At 35.8% G+C, this 19,182-nt stretch overlaps 1 protein-coding gene across 4 annotated transcripts in view; it reads left to right on the forward strand.

Moving 5' to 3' along the window:
• Nucleotides 1–11,257, forward strand: part of TRPC1 (transient receptor potential cation channel subfamily C member 1) — a 71,306-nt gene extending 60,049 nt beyond the window's left edge. For all 4 annotated transcript variants that reach the window (XM_087870257.1, XM_087870258.1, XM_087870259.1 and 1 more), the window contains 4 exons: nucleotides 6,517–6,692; nucleotides 8,119–8,320; nucleotides 8,678–8,872; nucleotides 9,844–11,257. In XM_087870257.1, the coding sequence (XP_087726383.1) occupies nucleotides 6,517–6,692; nucleotides 8,119–8,320; nucleotides 8,678–8,872; nucleotides 9,844–10,071 (801 nt within the window). In that variant the 3' untranslated portion in view covers nucleotides 10,072–11,257. The remainder of the gene's footprint in view (nucleotides 1–6,516; nucleotides 6,693–8,118; nucleotides 8,321–8,677; nucleotides 8,873–9,843) is intronic.
• Nucleotides 11,258–19,182: the final 7,925 nt, after the last annotated feature.

The raw sequence follows: 19,182 nt of genomic DNA on the forward strand, positions 1-19,182 counted from the left end.
TGACCATGCCTTTTATAGGTCAGGAAACCGAGGCCCAGCTTACAGTGTTAGAAAAAAAGACTTGGTGCAAAATGTTAATTAACAGTTAAATTTTTTTTTGGATTTTTATTCATGCATTAATTCAATAAGCCCTGCTGTGTGGGAGAACTGTTACATGAGAATGAAATCTTTCTTAATTGTACACAGCCCCAAATTTTTAATGGGAGAACTAAGATAAAAACCACAAAGCAATGTTTCAGAAAAGCTCTTGCAAGAAGTTAGAAGCGAGAATTGAATTCTGCCTCTGCCATCTATTGGTTCTGTTACCCTGAACAATTCACTGTATCTCCGTGAGCTTCAGTTTGTCACTTAGAAAAATAGAGATAATACTAGCCTTTCCCATCCTGCAAAGTAAGTAAGTAAGAATACATGATACCTCTTAGAAAATGATAGAGTTGTATAAAAAGTAATGTGTTCAACATTTTCACTAATATGCTGGGCTCTGGGGCTTACTGACGTGCCTGCTCTTAAAGACTGCTAGAAGAGGCAAACATACATATTGTTATAAAGTGAAAAATAGTATTTTAGAGATTACAGACAAAGTACTTTGGAGCATAACTGAGGGGGTGCCTGGAGAGAGTCAGGAAAGCTTCTTAGAGAAGGTGACATTTGATCTGGGCCTTGAAGGGATGAGAAGCTTGCCTGGCAAAGACCAGAGAGTCACATGTACGAAAATGTGGAGTCCTAAAAGCATGGCGTGCTCAGACAAGACAGAATGTCTTTTGTAGTTGGACAGTGGGTGGCCACTGGAGAGATGAGGCTGAAAAAAATAGACTGAGCTGGACTCTGAAGGCCTCTGTGCCAGGAATTTGAATCTTATCACACATGCAAGGGAGATTTTGAGTGTGAATGCTTGATTAGATAGAACTTTTAGACAGGTAGGGCACCTGGGTGGCTCAGTTGTTTAAGCGTCCGACTCTTGATTTCGGCTCAGGTCATGATCTCAGGGTTGTGGGATTGAGCCTCTCATGCCCAGCTGGTGCTCAGCAAGGAATCAGCGTGGGATTCTCTCTCTCCCTCTGATCCTCCTTCCCACATTCTCTGTCTCTGTCTCGTAAACAAATAAATGAAATCCTTTTTTTTTTTTTTTAAGAACTTTTAAACAGGTTACTATGGCTTTTTCTGGAGAAAGATTTGGAAGGGGAATGACTAGAGGTTGTCATTATTATTGCTTCGCTAGCAAGTTTTTTAATTTAACACTTGATATGAACCCTAATGATACCAGCCTTTGCCGTCAGGCATTTGGCATGTTTTTGCTGTTCTACACAGTGCACTGTGTAGAGGACTTTGCCTCTTTTAAATTATTTCCTAAGGATAAATCTCCAGTAGCATTAACATATCGGAAGATATGATCCTTATAGTGCCTCAGTATTTATGTTTCTCTACAAAAGGATGTGTTAATTTTTGGTCTCACAAGCAGTATAAAAGCACACTGTTTCACCATATTCAATAGCATTTGGTACTAAGTTATAATGTGTTGGTCGTCTGCTTTCATTTCCATTTTTCTGATTACTAGGAAGGATGTATATATTTTTCTTTGTGGGTACCAGTATTAACTCTATGTAAATTCAGTATTGATATTTTATTTTATTTTATTTTTTTTTTTTTTAAATGATTTTTTATTATATTATGTTAGTCACCATACAGTACATCCCCGGTTTCCGATGTAAGGCTCGATGATTCATTAGTTGTGTATAACACCCAGTGCACCATGCAATACGTGCCCTCCTTACTACCCATCACCAGTCTATCCCATTCCCCCACCCCCCTCCCCTCTGAAGTCCTCAGTTTGTTTCTCATAGTCCATAGTCTCTCATGTTTCATTCCCCCTCTGATTACCCCCCCTTTCTTTATCCCTTTCTTCCCCTACCGATCATCCTAGTTCTTATGTTCCATAGATGAGAGAAATCATATGATAGTTGTCTTTCTCTGCTTGACTTATTTCACTTAGCATTATCTCCTCCAGTGCTGTCCATGTTGTAGCAAATGTTGAGAACTCGTTCTTTCTGATAGCTGAGTAATATTCCATTGTATATATGGACCACAACTTCTTAATCCAGTCGTCTGTTGAAGGGCATCTCGGCTCCTTCCACGATTTAGCTATTGTGGACATTGCTGCTATGAACATTGGGGTGCATATGGCCCTTCTCTTCACTACGTCTGTATCTTTGGGGTAAATACCCAGTAGTGCAATGGCTGGATCATAGGGTAGCTCAATTTTTAACTTTTTAAGGGACCTCCACACAGTTTTCCAGAGTGGCTGTACCAACTTGCATTCCCACCAACAATGTAGGAGGGATCCCCTTTCTCCACATCCTCTCCAACAATTGTTGTTTCTTGCCTTGTCTATTTTTGCCATTCTAACTGGCGTAAGGTGGTATCTCAGTGTGGTTTTGATTTGAATTTCCTTGATGGCTAATGATTTTGAACATTTTTTCATGTGTCTGTTAGCCATTTGTATGTCTTCATTGGAAAAGTGTCTGTTCATATCTTCTGCCCATTTTTTGATTTGTTTATTTGTTTCTCGTGTATTGAGTTTGAGAAGTTCTTTGTAGATCTTGGATACCAGTCCTTTATCTGTAGTGTCATTTGCAAATATATTCTCCCATTCCGTGGGCTGCCTCTTAGTTTTTCTGACTGTTTCCTTGGATGTGCAGAAACTTTTAATCTTGATGAAGTCCCATAAATTCATTTTATCTTTTGTTTCTCTTGCCTTTGGAGATGTGTCATGAAAAAGGTTGCTTTGGCCGATGTCGTAGAGGTTGCTGCCTATGTTCTCCTCTAGAATTTTGATGGATTCCTGTCTCACATCGAGGTCTTTCATCCATTTGGAGTTTATTTTTGTGTATGGTGTGAGATAGTGGTCAAGTTTCATTCTCTTGCATGTAGCTGTCCAATTTTCCCAGCACCATTTATTGAAGAGACTGTCTTTTTCCCACCGGATGTTTTTTCCTGCTTTATCAAATATTAGTTGCCCAAAGAGCCGAGGGTCCATTTCTGGGCTCTCTATTCTGTTCCATTGGTCTATGTGTCTGTTTTTGTGCCAGTACCATGCTGTCTTTGTGATCACAGCTTTGTAGTACAGCTCGAAATCTGGCATTGTGATGCCCCCAGCTTTGTTTTTCCTTTTCAACAGTTCCTTGGAGATTCGGGGCCTTTTCTGTTTCCATACAAATTTAAGGACTGTTTGTTCCAGTTCTTTGAAAAATGTCCTTGGTATTTTGATCGGGATAGCATTGAAAGTGTAGATTGCTCTGGGTAGCATGGACATTTTAACTATGTTAATTCTTCCAATCCATGAGCATGGAATATCTTTCCATCTTTTTATGTCTTCCTCAATGTCTTTTAAGAGTGATTTATAGTTTCTAGAATATAGGTCCTTTACGTCTCTGGTTAAGTTAATTCCAAGGTAACGTATGGTTTTTGGTGCTATTGTAAATGGGATGGATTCCCTAATTTCTCTTTCTTCGGTCTCGTTATTCGTGTATAGAAATGCAACTGATTTCTGAGCATTTATTTTGTATCCTGCCACGTTACTGAATTGCTCTATAACTTCTAATAGTTTGGGAGTGGCTTCTTTTGGGTTTTCCATATAGAGTATCATGTCATCTGCAAAGAGAGACATTTTGACTTCTTCTTTGCCGATTTGAATACCTTTGATCCCTTTTTGTCGTCTGATTGCTGTTGCAAGGACTTCTAGTACTATGTTGAATAATAGTGGCGAGAGTGGGCATCCTTGTCGAGTTCCTGATCTTAAGGGAAAGGCTTCCAGCTTTTCCCCATTGAGAATAATATTTGCAGTAGGCTTTTCATAGATGGCTTTTATGAGATTGAGAAATGTACCTTCTATTCCTACACTCTGAAGGGTTTTAATCAGGAAAGGATGCTGTATTTTGTCAAATGCTTTTTCGGCATCGATTGAGAGGATCATATGGTTCCTGAGTCTTTTCTTGTTGATATGATGTATCACGCTGATTTCAGTATTGATATTTTAACTACCTTTTCTTTTAATTTCTTAATTTTCCTATTTCTTGAGTAAAATTGCTAAGTAGTTTAAAATAAGTAAATATTTTCAACAGCATGATTATTATTTTTACAAATAAATAAGCCTCATAATCTGTCTCAGACTAAAATAGATTTACTGGTTTTAAATTTTGTCTTTCACATGAAATATGGGGTGAGTGTGGTCTTTCCATTATGCTCACCTCAGTGATATCCACTGTGGCTAGTTTTAATTCTTCCATCTTATGTAAGAACTAATATCATGCTTTTAAAGAACAGTCTTTGAAGTTTGTGTTTTTGGGTTTTTTTAAATTAAATATTGTTCATCTTGATACTGAAATTGAATTACTTACTCTTTAAAACTAAGTAATGTTAGGGGCCCCTGGGTGGCTCAGTCAGTTAAACATCTGACTCTTCATTTCAGCTCAGGTCATGATCTCATGGTCATGGAATTGAGCCCCGCATACAGCTCCTTGTGCAGCAGGGAGTCTGCTTGAGGATTCTCTCTCCCTCTCTCTTTGCTCCTCCCGTCACTCCTCCCCACACTCGCTCTCTTTCTAAAAATAAGTAAATAAATCTTTTAAAAAATAACTTATCATGTTAAATTAAGACTTCTCTTTTGGACTAAATTTTTTAAATTAAAATTGTAACGTCATAGATGGTCACTCTTGGGAAACCCTATTTACCTATAGATTCACTTACAGTGTCTTAAGTTTTCTTCAAAGACAGTCTTTTGTAGCTATCTAAAGCAGTTACTGCATTCTTACTGTCCTAACTTATTAAGTTCTGTAGTTGGATGGCATGGCTTTATCTAAGCACTCACAGTCTGAATAAATTATTTCTTTTCCAAGATGATTCAGTATAAAGCTGTTATTGACTAAGAGGGAAATGTATTTATTCTCTTTTTCACACATTTCAAACTTCTGAACCTAAAAGCTCTCTATTTCTAATCTCAAAATTTTGCAAGGGGAAGTGAGAGAAGCACAAGACTTCTAAAAGTACCATACGGCCTAGTCAAATGTGCAACTCAGGCATATTGGACCTCTCCAGTGCTGCAGAGTCTGGGTCACCAGCTTGTGGTGTGCCTAAAAAATTTTAGCACACCTCTTCTACTTAATTAGCTGGCTCACTTCAGTGGGTTAGAGGGGTTTGGCCACTTGCATGTCACCACCATTTTGTATCATTGGTAAGTGGCATGTCTTATTTTAGCAGGTTTGAAGCAGTGAGAAATTTTATTTGAAGCTGAATTTAATTAACTATATAAAATTGACCTGTAAATCTTGAGGAAGGATTATTTTTAAACACTATGTTTTTTGTATTGTAAAAGTAATAAATGCATATAGTAAAGAAAATTCAAAGGAAAAAAGTCTGCCTTCTAACCCCTAGTCCTACCTTCCATAGATAAGCACTGTTAACAGTTTCTTGTGTAAACTTCCAGAACTTTTCTGTGCATATTAAATCCTGTCTGTATGAAAATGTATACCTGGTTTATCCTTCAAAAAATTAGAAACGAGAACTGTTATAATACTATTCTCTACCCTGCTTTTTTGATTTAGCATTTCGTAGACCTTATTTTGTGCCAGCACATAGAGATATACTTCATTCTTTTTAACAATATTTAGGATGTTCTAATTTTTTTTGCTACCTCTAACAGTGTTGCAGTGAAAATCCTTGTATATACACACATCTTTACTATTTCCTATCTATTGGCTAAATTCTAAGGGATAGAATTTCTGGGTAAAAAAGGTAATATCAAATTATTCTTCAAATTTGTATGCTTATTTAAATACCAAGAATGTATGAAAAGTACCTATTTCCCATTTTTTTAAGGAGTATTGGAGGACAATGAAATTAGGCTTGAATAAACTTCTAGACGCACCTCACATGTCTACATTACAATAGGTACCCATGTACTAGACCTACTCATCTGGCTTCACACATACTATTTTCTTATAATTGACCTAAAATGAAAGAAAATTGACCACATTGGCAAAGGAGATTAGAGCAGTCCTGGAGGAGGAAATGCTATCTTTTGGGAATTAGTTTAGAATTGGTCACAAAAATGAAATACTTTATGTCATAAGATTTTATAGTTGTAAATTTTAAGAAGCTGTAAATATAAGCATTTATTTCCCTTTAGGCTTGAGCAAAGAATTTTCCTTTTATTCCTTGCAAATTAGGCTTTCCTTAAATCTCCATGTCTCAGCCTCTGACTTCATCACAGCAATATCCTCTGCACACCTGGTCCAGATTCAAGAAATGTGCCATCCAGAACTCACAGTGCTGGCATGCTTAGAAAGGCTTTTTGTTAGGCAATGAGACTTTTGATGTTTTAAAAATACAGAACCATCTTCACCAGATGGAATAAAAGGAGTAGACTGTGGGTCATATGTTTGTTTTCCTTTTATTGCCTGGTCATTTAATATTTAGTTTTCCTGATAATTTTAACCAACACCTATATAATACATTCCACAGATTTCAATGGGACAGATGTTACAAGATTTTGGAAAATTTCTTGGGATGTTCCTTCTTGTTTTGTTTTCTTTCACAATTGGACTGACACAACTGTATGATAAAGGCTATACCCCGAAAGAACAGAAGGACTGTGTAGGCATCTTCTGTGAACAACAAAGCAATGATACCTTCCATTCGTGAGTGTCTTTTAAAAATTTTAGTAAATATATTTCTCTCTTTCTATTGTGCTATATATGAATTAGTACCTAGAGAAATAGAACTTCAAATTTTCTCTAAGACATTGTTTTTTAATAAGAAATACTTATTTTTCATGAATCATTTGATAGTTATCTTTATATAAGTAGAATCTCGAGTAATTAGTAGGCCCAAGATATTACATTGTTTCCCCCACTGTAATCTGTTTTAACAGAGGAACTCGTGGCATTTTGCACAGTTAGTATTTTGGGCAGGACAGTTTTCTGTTAGTCCTATATATTATAAGACTTTCAACATTTCTGCCCTTCACATAGTAAATGTCAGTAGCAACTGTCCATCATTGTTACAGCCAAAACAATCTCTCGCATTTTCAACATTTAGTAGGCCATCACTAGAATTGAGAATCATCAGAGCTTCATCAACAATTTTTTTCTCTAATTTGCTGTATCATAAGAAATTGAACAATCAGTTGTGAGGCAGAGAAAATACCTCCCCTCATTTTAAAATAACATAATGGAGAAGGGGTGTGGACTTACTCATTTATTGTGTTTCTGTTATGTACCAACTATTTAGATATTCTCATGTCATCTTATTTAAGAAATAAGATTAAATGAATAATAAGTATTCATTTAACACCTTCTGTGTAACAGACCCTGTTCGAAGTCCTGGAACAAAGTACCACTGAACAAAACTACCTCATGGAGCTTATATTATTATATTACAGTGAGATGATATAGTCAATAAAAAGAGAAATAAAATATATAGTATATTGCACAATAAAAGGAGCTAAAGAGACCAAGCTTGGGCCAGGGAGGCTATATGTGTGAGAGATTGTAGTTTTAGATAGGAGACTGGGGAAGGCCCCACAAGAGATGGCATTCCAGTAAAGATATTAAGCTAATAAAGAATCAAGACCTGAAGAAGATGGCTGGAGGAGGAGCCTTAGCAGATAGAGGGAATGGCAAAGGCAAATGCCCTGAGATGGGAGTATGGCTGGCAAGTTCAGGGAAAAGCCAGGAGGCCGGTGTGGATGGGATGTAGTCAACCTGAGAGAAGGTTGTAGGAGATGTAGAACCTTGTTGAAACTCGTAAGGACTTAGGGCTATGGAGATTGAGAGCCATTTGAAGTTTTTGAGCGGAGAGTGGCAACATCATATTAGGCATTAACGGTATCTTAGAGGCTGCTTTGTTGAGAATAGACAGAAAAGCAGTGAGAGGTTAAACAAAAATAATTTATCCTCCTTTTGGGTTTATTTCTTTGTTTAAGTTAAGGCATATCTGTTGGGTTCAACCTCATTCATTTTATAAAGTATTATTCTTAGGTTTTCAATGTTTTATGAAATTCCTCATTTTTGCTAATTAATTTCTTTCATTTCCTTGTAAACAGAAATGTAATTTTCTTTACAGGTTCATTGGCACTTGCTTTGCTTTGTTCTGGTATATTTTCTCCTTAGCACATGTGGCAATCTTTGTCACAAGATTTAGTTACGGGGAAGAATTGCAGTCCTTTGTTGGAGCTGTTATTGTTGGGACGTACAATGTCGTGGTTGTGATTGTGCTTACCAAGCTGCTGGTGGCAATGCTTCATAAAAGCTTCCAGTTGATAGCAGTAAGTGTTCATTCTTTTAAAAACTTTATATTCTTTCAGATCATACCAAATGTATGCAGTAGATAAGGCAACCAAGATTATAAGAATTAAGAGTTAGTATTATTTTTAAATTAAATATAGATTTTTAAAATGTAAGTAATATATATTAACTGCAAATCTTGAACCAAATTTTCACCTACAAGATGTGCAAACATTTGGACAGCAAACATTTGGACAGGTTAAAATGATCTCTCTCTCTCTCTCTTTCTCCCCCTTCTCCCCTCTACCTCTCTCCCTTGCTCCTTCTGCCCTCCCCTCCCCTCCCCTGTGTGTGTGTGTGGGGGGGGTTCATATTGCTTTTTCATTTGCCACTTACAGAATCATGAAGACAAAGAATGGAAGTTTGCTCGAGCAAAGTTATGGCTTAGCTACTTTGATGACAAATGTACATTACCCCCACCTTTCAACATCATTCCTTCACCAAAGACTATTTGCTATATGATCAGTAGCCTCAGTAAGTGGATTTGCTCTCATACATCAAAAGGCAAGGTTAAACGGCAGAACAGTTTAAAGGTAAGAAATTAAAATCACAACTTGGAAGTTTTAACAGTTGCAAATCTCAGATGTTTCCTAAAGTGTAAATATGTCCTAGGTCTCCTTAAAGCCTAGGACTGTCTACTTTTTTTCACTCATATATCCCTAATACATGGCATATTATCTAACATAAAGTAAGGATTCAATATGTGAAAGGGAGAGCTGTGACTTTTTATGAAATCTTATCTCACAGTTTTAAAATATGGAAAATATTTAGAATACCTCTTCTGTCAGCATAGATAAAGATTGACTACTAGAGCCATCTCATATTTTTCCAGTTCTTGAAAGTTATTCAGTACATAAATAATTCAGTACACGTTGCTATAAACCAGAGGTTGGCAAACTTTTCCTATAAAGGGCCAGATAATAAATATTTTGGACTTTCCAGACAGACAAAATCAAAGATGTTATATGAATATAACAAGTAAGAACACAAATATCCATAAAATTTTTATTGGTGAAATTAAAAGTGTAATAATAATTGAGTAATAATTTTTTGTAATACAGATCTACTAATGTAAAGAATGGAATTCCATTTTGGGAGGGGGGAATAACATTTTGTTTAATTGGGGTTCAAAATTTGTGTTCCCTATCATCAAATTAATTACAAATATTCATCTGTAAAAATCATTCTGAGCTTACATAGGCCATAAAAAATTAGGAAGTGGGCCATATTTGGCCTGTGGGTTGTGGTTTGCTAATCCATCCTGTAAACTGAAGATTCCTAAGACTATTGTTAAATCAAGAAAAGCATCCAGGTGAATAAGTAAAACAAATGTGCAGGCTGTATTTGTTTTAAACAAGTGTTGGATATTAATTTGTAACACACAGTGCCAAAAATACAGTCTAATAATACATGTGTTTGTGTCTGTGAATGTTTTTTTAAAATCCACCTCATTTAAATATGGTTTATGTCCATTGTTAGTACCATGCAATTGTTTGTTTTGAAGGAATGGAGAAATCTGAAACAAAAGAGGGATGAGAACTACCAAAAAGTGATGTGCTGCTTGGTGCATCGTTACCTGACATCCATGAGGCAGAAGATGCAAAGTACAGATCAGGCAACCGTGGAGAACCTAAATGAACTACGCCAAGACCTGTCAAAATTTAGAAATGAAATAAGGGATTTACTTGGCTTTCGGACTTCTAAATATGCTATGTTTTATCCAAGAAATTAACCATTTTCTAAACCATGGAGAGAATAGTTTTCAGTAATAGACCTGAAAGACTGCATTTGCATAATTTGTGATTAAATCACTAAGATACTTATTGAAATTAAAGTGAAGAATTATGTAAAAGCCATTCTTTAAAATATTTATAACATAAATATATTATGTAAAATATGTATATAGAATTAGTTTTTTAAAATCCTCTGTTAGTAGCTTTTTGCAGGAGCAAAACAGATTAAGTAGATAGGTTTTCTTAGCATGCTGCTTGGTTTTCTTACTTGAACAGTGCTTTAATTCTTTTTATGTTGAAGAAGGGCAGTTGTAATTGTACACATTGCCAGAAGGTTTTGTAAAATGAAGATCAGCAGATGTGGGCTGATCTCCATCCATAGGACACACCTGAAATGTAGTAAGTCATGGTTTTTAAAATCTCTGTTTTAGGAGTTAACATGTAGTTCAGTATTTATTGTTCAGGAGTATAGTTTTATCTAAAATAATAGTCTATTTTTTTTATTTTGTTATAATCCTATGTAACAAAGGAAAACCTCTAATGGATGTTTGAATCTATTTATGTCTCTATAAATTTCAATTCACTTCAGTTTTTGTTATTGTAATATATTTACTTTTACATGGTTGTAATCACTTTATATTTTTTATTTTGTTTTTTTTTCACTTAATAGTATTTTATATATACATTTCCATGTATTGATATAGTCCACATATTTAAATTTTTATAGAATTACATATAGTTTTTGAAAAATATAGTTAGTAGACTTTTCATTTTATAGCAATCGAGTATTTGAGTATGTTTATAGGTTTGCACTGGTATTTCACTAAGGTTAGGCATTTGGTGGCTTTTAATTTTTCTTTATCATAATAGTGCTATAATCTTTTTCAGGTTGGAGTGACTGTTCATAGTTATAAAGCTAACCCAAAATAAGGATTTAGAAGATACTTTACCTTTTGTGGTCACAACCTGTTTTGTTTTTGTAAACACTGGAAGACCCTTAAAGGCAAGGATTTATTTTATATTTGGACTAAGGTTCTTGAACTAATCTCCCAAAGTATTTTCCACAGAATTTAACATAGCTTCTATAAAAGTGACTTCTTGCTTATTTGTGGATCATTCTTGCTGCTTAAGATGAAAAGCCTTGATTTTTTTAAAATTGGAAAATAAAATATGTATTTAAATGTTTTTCCTGTGTTCATTAAGGGATGTAGTTTAAAAAGTTTCACAGGCTATTGCTTATGTTTTCTTGCAGCATTTCTAGTTAAGAGGTTATTAGGTATATGATTATCTTCTTAACTGAATTTCAGATGGTCTTAAGGCCATAGGGTGCAGGTAACCCTTGGTCCCTAAGCACCACTGATCCAGGGTTCATTGGCTAAATATATTGGTATTGTGTTTCATCTTGCTTTTTACTCTTTATTTTTTAATTTCCAAATTGTAAGTGTTCCCTTTTTGGGGAAAATTCTTATAAAAATGTTTATTGTAAAGTTATATATTTTGTCTACAATGGGATTATGCACTTCCCAATTGGGATTTTACATCAGGATTTTTAGTCATTCTAAAAAATACCTAATTATTAAATCAAAATATTTATAGAGTGCCTACTGTATGCATGAGTTACTTATGAGGTATATTTTGAATGACAGCATATTGTAAGAAAAAAGGTAAATAAACTTGATATTAGATTGTAAGTTGGCAGAGTCTATTTATTGTATTCTCATATACTTTTATACTTTTTTATTGAAATATAATTCACCTAGCATAAAATTTACTCTTTTAAAGTGTATAATTCAGTGTTTTTGTTTTTTTTTAAAGCATGGTAAGGAAGGTCTCAAATGTAAAACAGCATCAGACCCCTTTGTGCTCCACCTCCAGTGGCTGTCATATTGAACGGTTCTGGCTGTTTCTTACATTTATAAATAACCAGTTTTGAAATAATATGTTCACACAAAGACCTGTATGCGAACATTTATAGCAGCTTTATTCACGATCCCGAACTGGATCACTGAGAACAACCAAATGTCCGTCAACTGGTGAACGGATAAACAAACTGTACATCCATACAGTGGATATTTATTTACTCAGTGATGCAAACTTGTATCAGACTTCAGTCAGAGTAGCAGAACTACTAGATATTTGCAGGCATACCTGTATGTTTGTATAGCGATTTGTTTACAGGGATTTGCTGTTACACAGTTGGGGTTAGTTAAGCAGTCTCTGTGAGGCTGTTGTTTCTGCACCTAAGAGCTTAGAGTTCACAGGGTAGGCAGTTAGAAAGGGACAGTAGGTGGAAAGTGGAAGAAACAAGGACAAAGCTGGGACCCATGAGGACTGACTGAGACCCATGTCACTTCTCACTGTCTCCAACTTTGATAATATGAGTATCCTGTGTGAAAAGTTGCCTTTTGCCAGGTTGCTAAACATACACTTGACCCAGGAGTCAAAGAAGCTCAACAAGGATACAAGGAAAGGCAGAACAATGTTGACCAGACTGCTGCCCCACCCCGAAAGGTGAGCCAGCAAGTAAGTTATACCATGTGGGAGCTACAAAAGTGCCTGCATAAAAAACAGGATGGCTGCTGCTTCACTTCTGCCCTCCAAATTTCACACTAGAGTGTGTCTTGTGGCTCACCCTTATCTAGAAGTATATAAGGAAGAAGATTCTGGGAAACATAAGGTTGGCCCAAAGGAGTGGACTACGGATCTATGCTATATCATAGATGAGTCTAAGATGATTATGCTACGTGAGGAAGCTCATCACTAAAGGCTGCATATTATATGATTCCCTTTACGTGACATTCTAGAAAAGATAGAACTATGGAAACCAAAATCAGATCATTGGTTACTAAGATCTGGTGCGAGGAGAAGATTGATTGCACAGTTAATCAAACTATATACTCAAAGGGTGAATTTTAATGAATGGAAATTATGCTTCATTAACCTGACAAAAATACATAAGGCTACAACTTACTAAAATAAAAAAATAACAGAAGACTCTGACAATTCATTATCACTCCAAAAGAAAACAGTGCTTGAATATGCAAGTTAGTAGCCCATCATTAACACAACACAGTGGGGTGAAGTATGGCAGTAAATACCAAGGTAAATTATTTTGTACTATTTTTTTCAAAATAATTTTGGCTATTCTAGCTTCTTTCTTTTTCATATAGAATTTGGAATCTGCCTATCAATTTCTACTGAAAGGGTTAGTTGGGATTTTTATTGAAATTGCATTGACACTGAAATTTTTGTTTTCCTCAGAAAATACATTTATAAAATCCAAATAGGCTGAGGTTACAGGCAGGCCCTGAGGAATAAACCAGTTGAGTCTAATTATTCAGAATTACGCTAAGAAAATATTAATGGCACCAAGCACATGGCTGCCCTGAATTTCTCATTTGTAAGTTAATTTGTTAGTTTTCTGGCATCACTGTCCTGTTCATAAACATGTGTTTCTTAAAGATATACTTAGAAGAATTACCAATTATAGCCTTTCTCTTCATTTGATAATTTCACTTTGTTTTCTTTTCCTACTCCCTTGTCCCCAGTTTGAAATAAATACTTTTGATATGCCATTCAAAATTAGGAAAAATTCTATGTGCTACCTACATGCTTTAAAAATAGCCATCTTTAAGAGACATGACTTCTGACGTAAATTAGATTACAGTAATACAAGAAGCTAAACAGCAGGTTTATGTAGGAGGTAAATGTATGTTTAAAAAAAGAACTGTTTCAGCCAGATAAATGGCAGGGAAGCTCCATTTCTTTCATTCTGCAGTCTACAGTTTCCTCTGTATGTGTGACTGTCTCTTGGTCTCTCTCTTCATTAGGAAGGCTATTTAATCCATTCTTCAATTTTAGGCAAATTATTCTTATTGAAAGATATGTAAAATTATCAGGTGCAATTTGAAAAGAATTTTGAGGAGGAAAATACTAGTTGCCTCAGTAACTCATCCAGAAATTTAATTAATTTTGTGAGGTTACTTGGATATTTTAAATTTTTAATATTTTAAAACTCGTCTCCCCCATTTACTGTTTCAGTGGAAATAGCAAACAATCACTGTATTTTCATGATTGTTTTAATGCAGAAGATTTCTTTTTTTTTAAGTTATAAAACTAGGCAGAAACATTCCTCTCAGTGTTGATGGTGAATGGTACAAATTTGCTGAATGAAAATTCAGCATTATCTATGTGTGTAACTATCCTAGGACTGATGTCCAGTCAGACACTTATCTAACAGTTTTGTGCTCTAGAACCTATTTCATCATTTGCATTGGAAGAAAACTTAGATCACCTACTTCAACCTTCTGATTTTATAGGTGAGAAAATTGCATTTTAAGTAATTTGTCCAAGATTGAATCATGACTGACTTGAGAGCCCGAACTCAATTTATTGTACCAGGTAAGATATATTCCAAAACTTTGCTTTTTTGAATTAATTTCTTGTTGTAGGTTCATCTTGGTCAGAGACCAGAACTTAAGATGCCTAGTCCCTGCTTTTCCAATTGAATGGTTTATTATAGATGAGCAAGAATAAGAGGGATAAGAGGGACAGTGAGGTAGTAAACATAACATAAACAGAAAACCAGGAGCCAGGCTCAAAAAAATAACAAGCCAGGCCATGGAGAGACCAAGGGTTTAGAGTGGAGACACTGGTTGATTTTATTTCTGGACCACTTTATATCTTGATCAGTTTGATTATTCAAGGATCTAAAAACAATTTAAGACCTATGAGGGATCTCAGAAAGGATCCAATTTACCTTTCTCATTTTATAGAAAAGGAAACTAAAGTTCTCCCACTGCTATACTGTGAAGGAGAATCCAAGTCTTTCTCTGCCTCGTCTGGGAGGCTCTTAATTTACATTATGTCACCATTATTATTAATTTCTTGTTTGTAAGGCAAACTAACCAGCTGTATGAAATCTTTAAGTTTGTAAATTTTCTTAATAGGTTTCTATACTCAAAAGCTATCCCTATCTCGCAGTTTAAATGTAACCTAATCTTAGTATCAGAATGCCACAGGAATATCCTTCCAGCAAAAGATAACATTTCAAATTTATAATCAAATTTTAGCCTTTTTAAACCTAATTGTTGACTTTGGTTTTAGAGGAGGAAGCAAATTACAAAGACAAAGTAAAAGTTTAGTTTTTAAAATGCTTTTAATTGAAGAATAGCTGACACACAATGTTACATTAGTTTTGGTGTATGACATAGTGATTCAAGAAGTTGATTCATTATGCTATGCTCACTCCAAGTGTAGCTACCATCTGTCACCATACAACACTCTTACAGTACCATTGATTATATTCCCTATGCTGTACCTTTCATCCCCGTGACTTAAAAGTTAGGATTTTAAATAACAACTTCAAAATTATGCAGAAAAATTTCTGTGTATGTCCCAGAGCTACTGTGTCTGAATACCCGATTCTGTATATCCATGTCTACTCCCACACTTGTACATCCTTAGACCCTATGTTAAAAAGAGGCTGTTAGTGTGTGAATCATGGCCCTCACATATTTAATTCAAGATGCTTAATTATAGAAGATTTTTAAAAATCTATATTTTGTCCTTGGGCTAGGGCTTATATATACATCTAAAGAACAAACTTGTAAAACTATTAATTCTAACCACTTACCTGCAGATTTTTTTGGCTTTTCTAGTTGAATTATCATGTCATCTTTGTATTATAACAGTCATTTCTTCCTCTTTTTCTTTTTTTAAAGATTTACTTATTTATTTATTTGACAGAGAGAGAGACGGCCAGCGAGAGAGGGAACACAAGCAGGGGGAGTGGGAGAGGAAGAAGCAGGCTCCCAGCGGAGCAGGGAGCCTGATGCGGGGGCTTGATCCCGGAACCCGGGGATCACGCCCTGAGCTGAAGGCAAACGCTTAACGACTGAGCCACCCCGGCGCTCCCAGTCGTTTCTTCCTGTCCAATATCATTTATTTCTTTTTCTTTCCTTATTACATTAACTAGACCCATCAGTGCAATTTTTAATAGAAATGTTGACTTCAGGCATGTTTGTCTTATCACTGACATTAAAATGCTTTCAATATGTCACCATTTGCTGCAGGGTTTTTTTGTCAGCTTAAGGAAGCTCTTTTATTTTTAATTTTCTCAAGGTTTACTTTGTCTTGAATAAATATTGGACTATATCAAATGCTTTTCTGCGTTATTAAGATCAAATGATTTTTCCCCTTACATATATTGCAAATAGGGCTTAACAGAAACTTTCCCCATTCTGTTGAGTCGATGACTTTTGTTTGACTCCAGCTTAATTTACCTAGTAATCTGATATTACAGTGTGTCTACTATGTTGCTAGGCAAACTTGCTTGTGGTATAAATGAACTCTGAATGGTAAATTGCATTGGATTGGAGGGAACTGTAATTGAACTCTAAATACCTGAAAGGGGAGCCACAGCTTTGGGTTTTCCTGAGTGTGTAACTCTTATAATGAGGCATGTCATCTAGGAGGAGCCTGAAAGCTACTATGCCTACAGAGTTAATTCAAGAGATCCTGGTTTCCGAGGAGATGGGAACTTTAAGTTGGAGTGTCTGCACCCACCTGACATGCATCAGGGCCCCTGGCATCTGAGACATTATCTAGGAAGGCCAAAGAAAACAGCTCATGGATGGCTGTGTGAACTGCTGCCAGTCTGGCCCTATTCTGTTAATAAGCTCTGGTCCTTGTGCGATAGCTTTCTGGGTTATTGGTAGTGAGAGAAGCCTGTGGGACTCATGAGTCTGAATGTTTAGTTGCACCTAAGATTGCCTGGCTGGTATTGCAGATCTAGGAATGTGGTGAGGTATGAACATTGATTTCCTGATGTTAAATCGGTCCCGCATTTCTGGGATAAATCCAACTTGATCATGACCTGTTTTGTTTGTTGGATTTTGTCAGATAATTATTTTGTTTTTGTACTTATGTTCATAAGTGAAGTCAGACTGGATCCTATGTTTGCTGAAGTTTTGGCATTAAGATTATGCTAATCTCATAAAAAGAATTGCTGAATGTTACTTCTTTATTTATACTGTGGAATAGTATGTGTTAGATTGGTAGTATTTGTCCCTTTGGTATTTGGTAGACCTTCTAAGTCAAACTATCTGGACCTGGCATTTTATTTGCAGAAAGAGTTTTAATTACTGTTTGAGTTTCTTTAATGGTGATAGGATTATTTAGGTATTCTCTTTCTACTTGTGTCTGAGTTGTTAAGTACAGTTTAGTTTGTCCACTTCATCTAAATTTTCAAATCTACTTATGTTCTTTGCTAGTTTTAAAATTTCAAACTCTGTATCCTTTTTTAGTTACCTAGATATTTTAATGTAAAGGCTTAAGTTATCAAGGTTCTAAATTAGTATTTTTATCCTTCTCTAATTATAAGGGCCTTAAGAACATTTACGGCAAGATGCCCCCCACACCTTCTTTAAATGTTTGTTTTCTCCCTGAATTTACTTTTTTTTTTTTTTTGCAAATTTGTTTGTTCGCATTTGTATAAATATGTCCATGGACTCAAGCCAACGGAGTTTCTGTTTAATATTACTTAACTCACTTTAGATCTACTAATCGGTAGCTGTTTTTAAATTTTATTTATTTATTTAAAGATTTATTTATTTATTTGAGAGAGAGAGAGAGAGCTCCAGCAAGTGTAGGGGGGAGGGGCAGAGGGAGAGGGAGAGAGGATCCCAAACAGACTCCACACTGAGCAAGGAGCCCCTGCGCCAGGCTCGATCCCACGACCCTGAGATCACGACCTGAGCCGAAGTCAAGAGTCCTGCACTCAACCAACTGCACCACCCGGGCACCCCTTTAGCTATTTTATTATAAGGCTTTTCTTTAAAGAAGATTTTTGTTATTACTTTATTTCACTAAAGCAGTCAAGAAGATATGCTGGGAGCCTGGTAGCACTTTCCTACAGAAAGAAAACAAGAAGGTAAATTTCTTCAACTAAGGTTAACCTTCAAGTAAATAAGTTATATAACAGAATTTAAGATTTGGGACCTCTTGAAGATTCATATATTTTTATTATAGGAATTGGATTCAAAAGATGAAAATTAAGCTAACAGGACCCCCTGAAACACGTGAGAGTCTGGAAATGTTTTATGATGTATTAGTATGGTCACCCATTTGTTCATCATGTGTATTTGATCCCCAAGTACAAGTACTAAAAACAAAAGCAAAATTTAGTCAATTATACTTTAAAACAATAAAATTTTTAAAAGAAATAATTCCTAAAAGAGAAATAATTCCCAGAAGTCATCTAGTCTAACTCCTTCAATTTATAACTAAGGAAACTGAAGTTCAGTCAAAATAAGTGATTTATTAAACAAGAAAGAAATTAAGAAATGGTTATTGGACCAAAAAGAGCAGTGTCACTATTCAGCTTATCTCTGTTTTGAATAATTAAATTAAAAGCCATAGGTTATTAACCACTAATTCCCTCAGCAGTTGAAAGTCTTGTGTCAGAGATGTCAATGGTATAAATAGTTGGATTACTTTTCCCAATTTTTACCTCCCCGTGACTCAGGCACCCACCCAGAAACCAACGGCAGTCTTTCTGCTGGTAATGCAGGAGGCTGAGAGTTGCAAGCATGCTGCCTGAAATGTACCAGTTAGAAGAGAAGGGGAAGAAATACTACAATCTTTTTTTTTTTTTAAGTAATCTCCACACCACACGGGGACTCAAACTCATGTCCGTGAGATCAGGAGTCACATGCTCTACTGGCTGAACCAGCCAGGTGCCCCCCAAAGACTGAAATCTTCAGTAATCACGGCAAAGTCTCATAACGTGCATTCTTGAAAGGAGCTCACTGGCCTTGAGAAGGTTAGAATCAGTCAGGATTTCACAGTTACATCCTGGCTGGGCACAGCTGTGAAGTCCAGATGGTTGTAATGGCCTTTCTAAAAGGTGGCACTGGCCAGTGAAGCCAACCACGAACTACTATAGTTCATCCACTTTCTCAGCTGGTGAATTCTCTGGGACGATGCGGGCAGCCCAGTGGGAGAGGTTAGGAATGATTCCTGACCCCACAACCATCCACATTCATCGCTTGCTCGTGCTCGTTCAGCTGCCAAAACAGAGGATCCTTCCTTTTGAATTTGTTTTTGTG

The sequence above is a fragment of the Ursus americanus genome, chromosome 20 (genome assembly GCF_024610735.1).
Source record: "Ursus americanus isolate L20-20 chromosome 20, mUrsAme1.1.p, whole genome shotgun sequence".
Classification (NCBI taxonomy): domain Eukaryota; kingdom Metazoa; phylum Chordata; class Mammalia; order Carnivora; family Ursidae; genus Ursus; species Ursus americanus.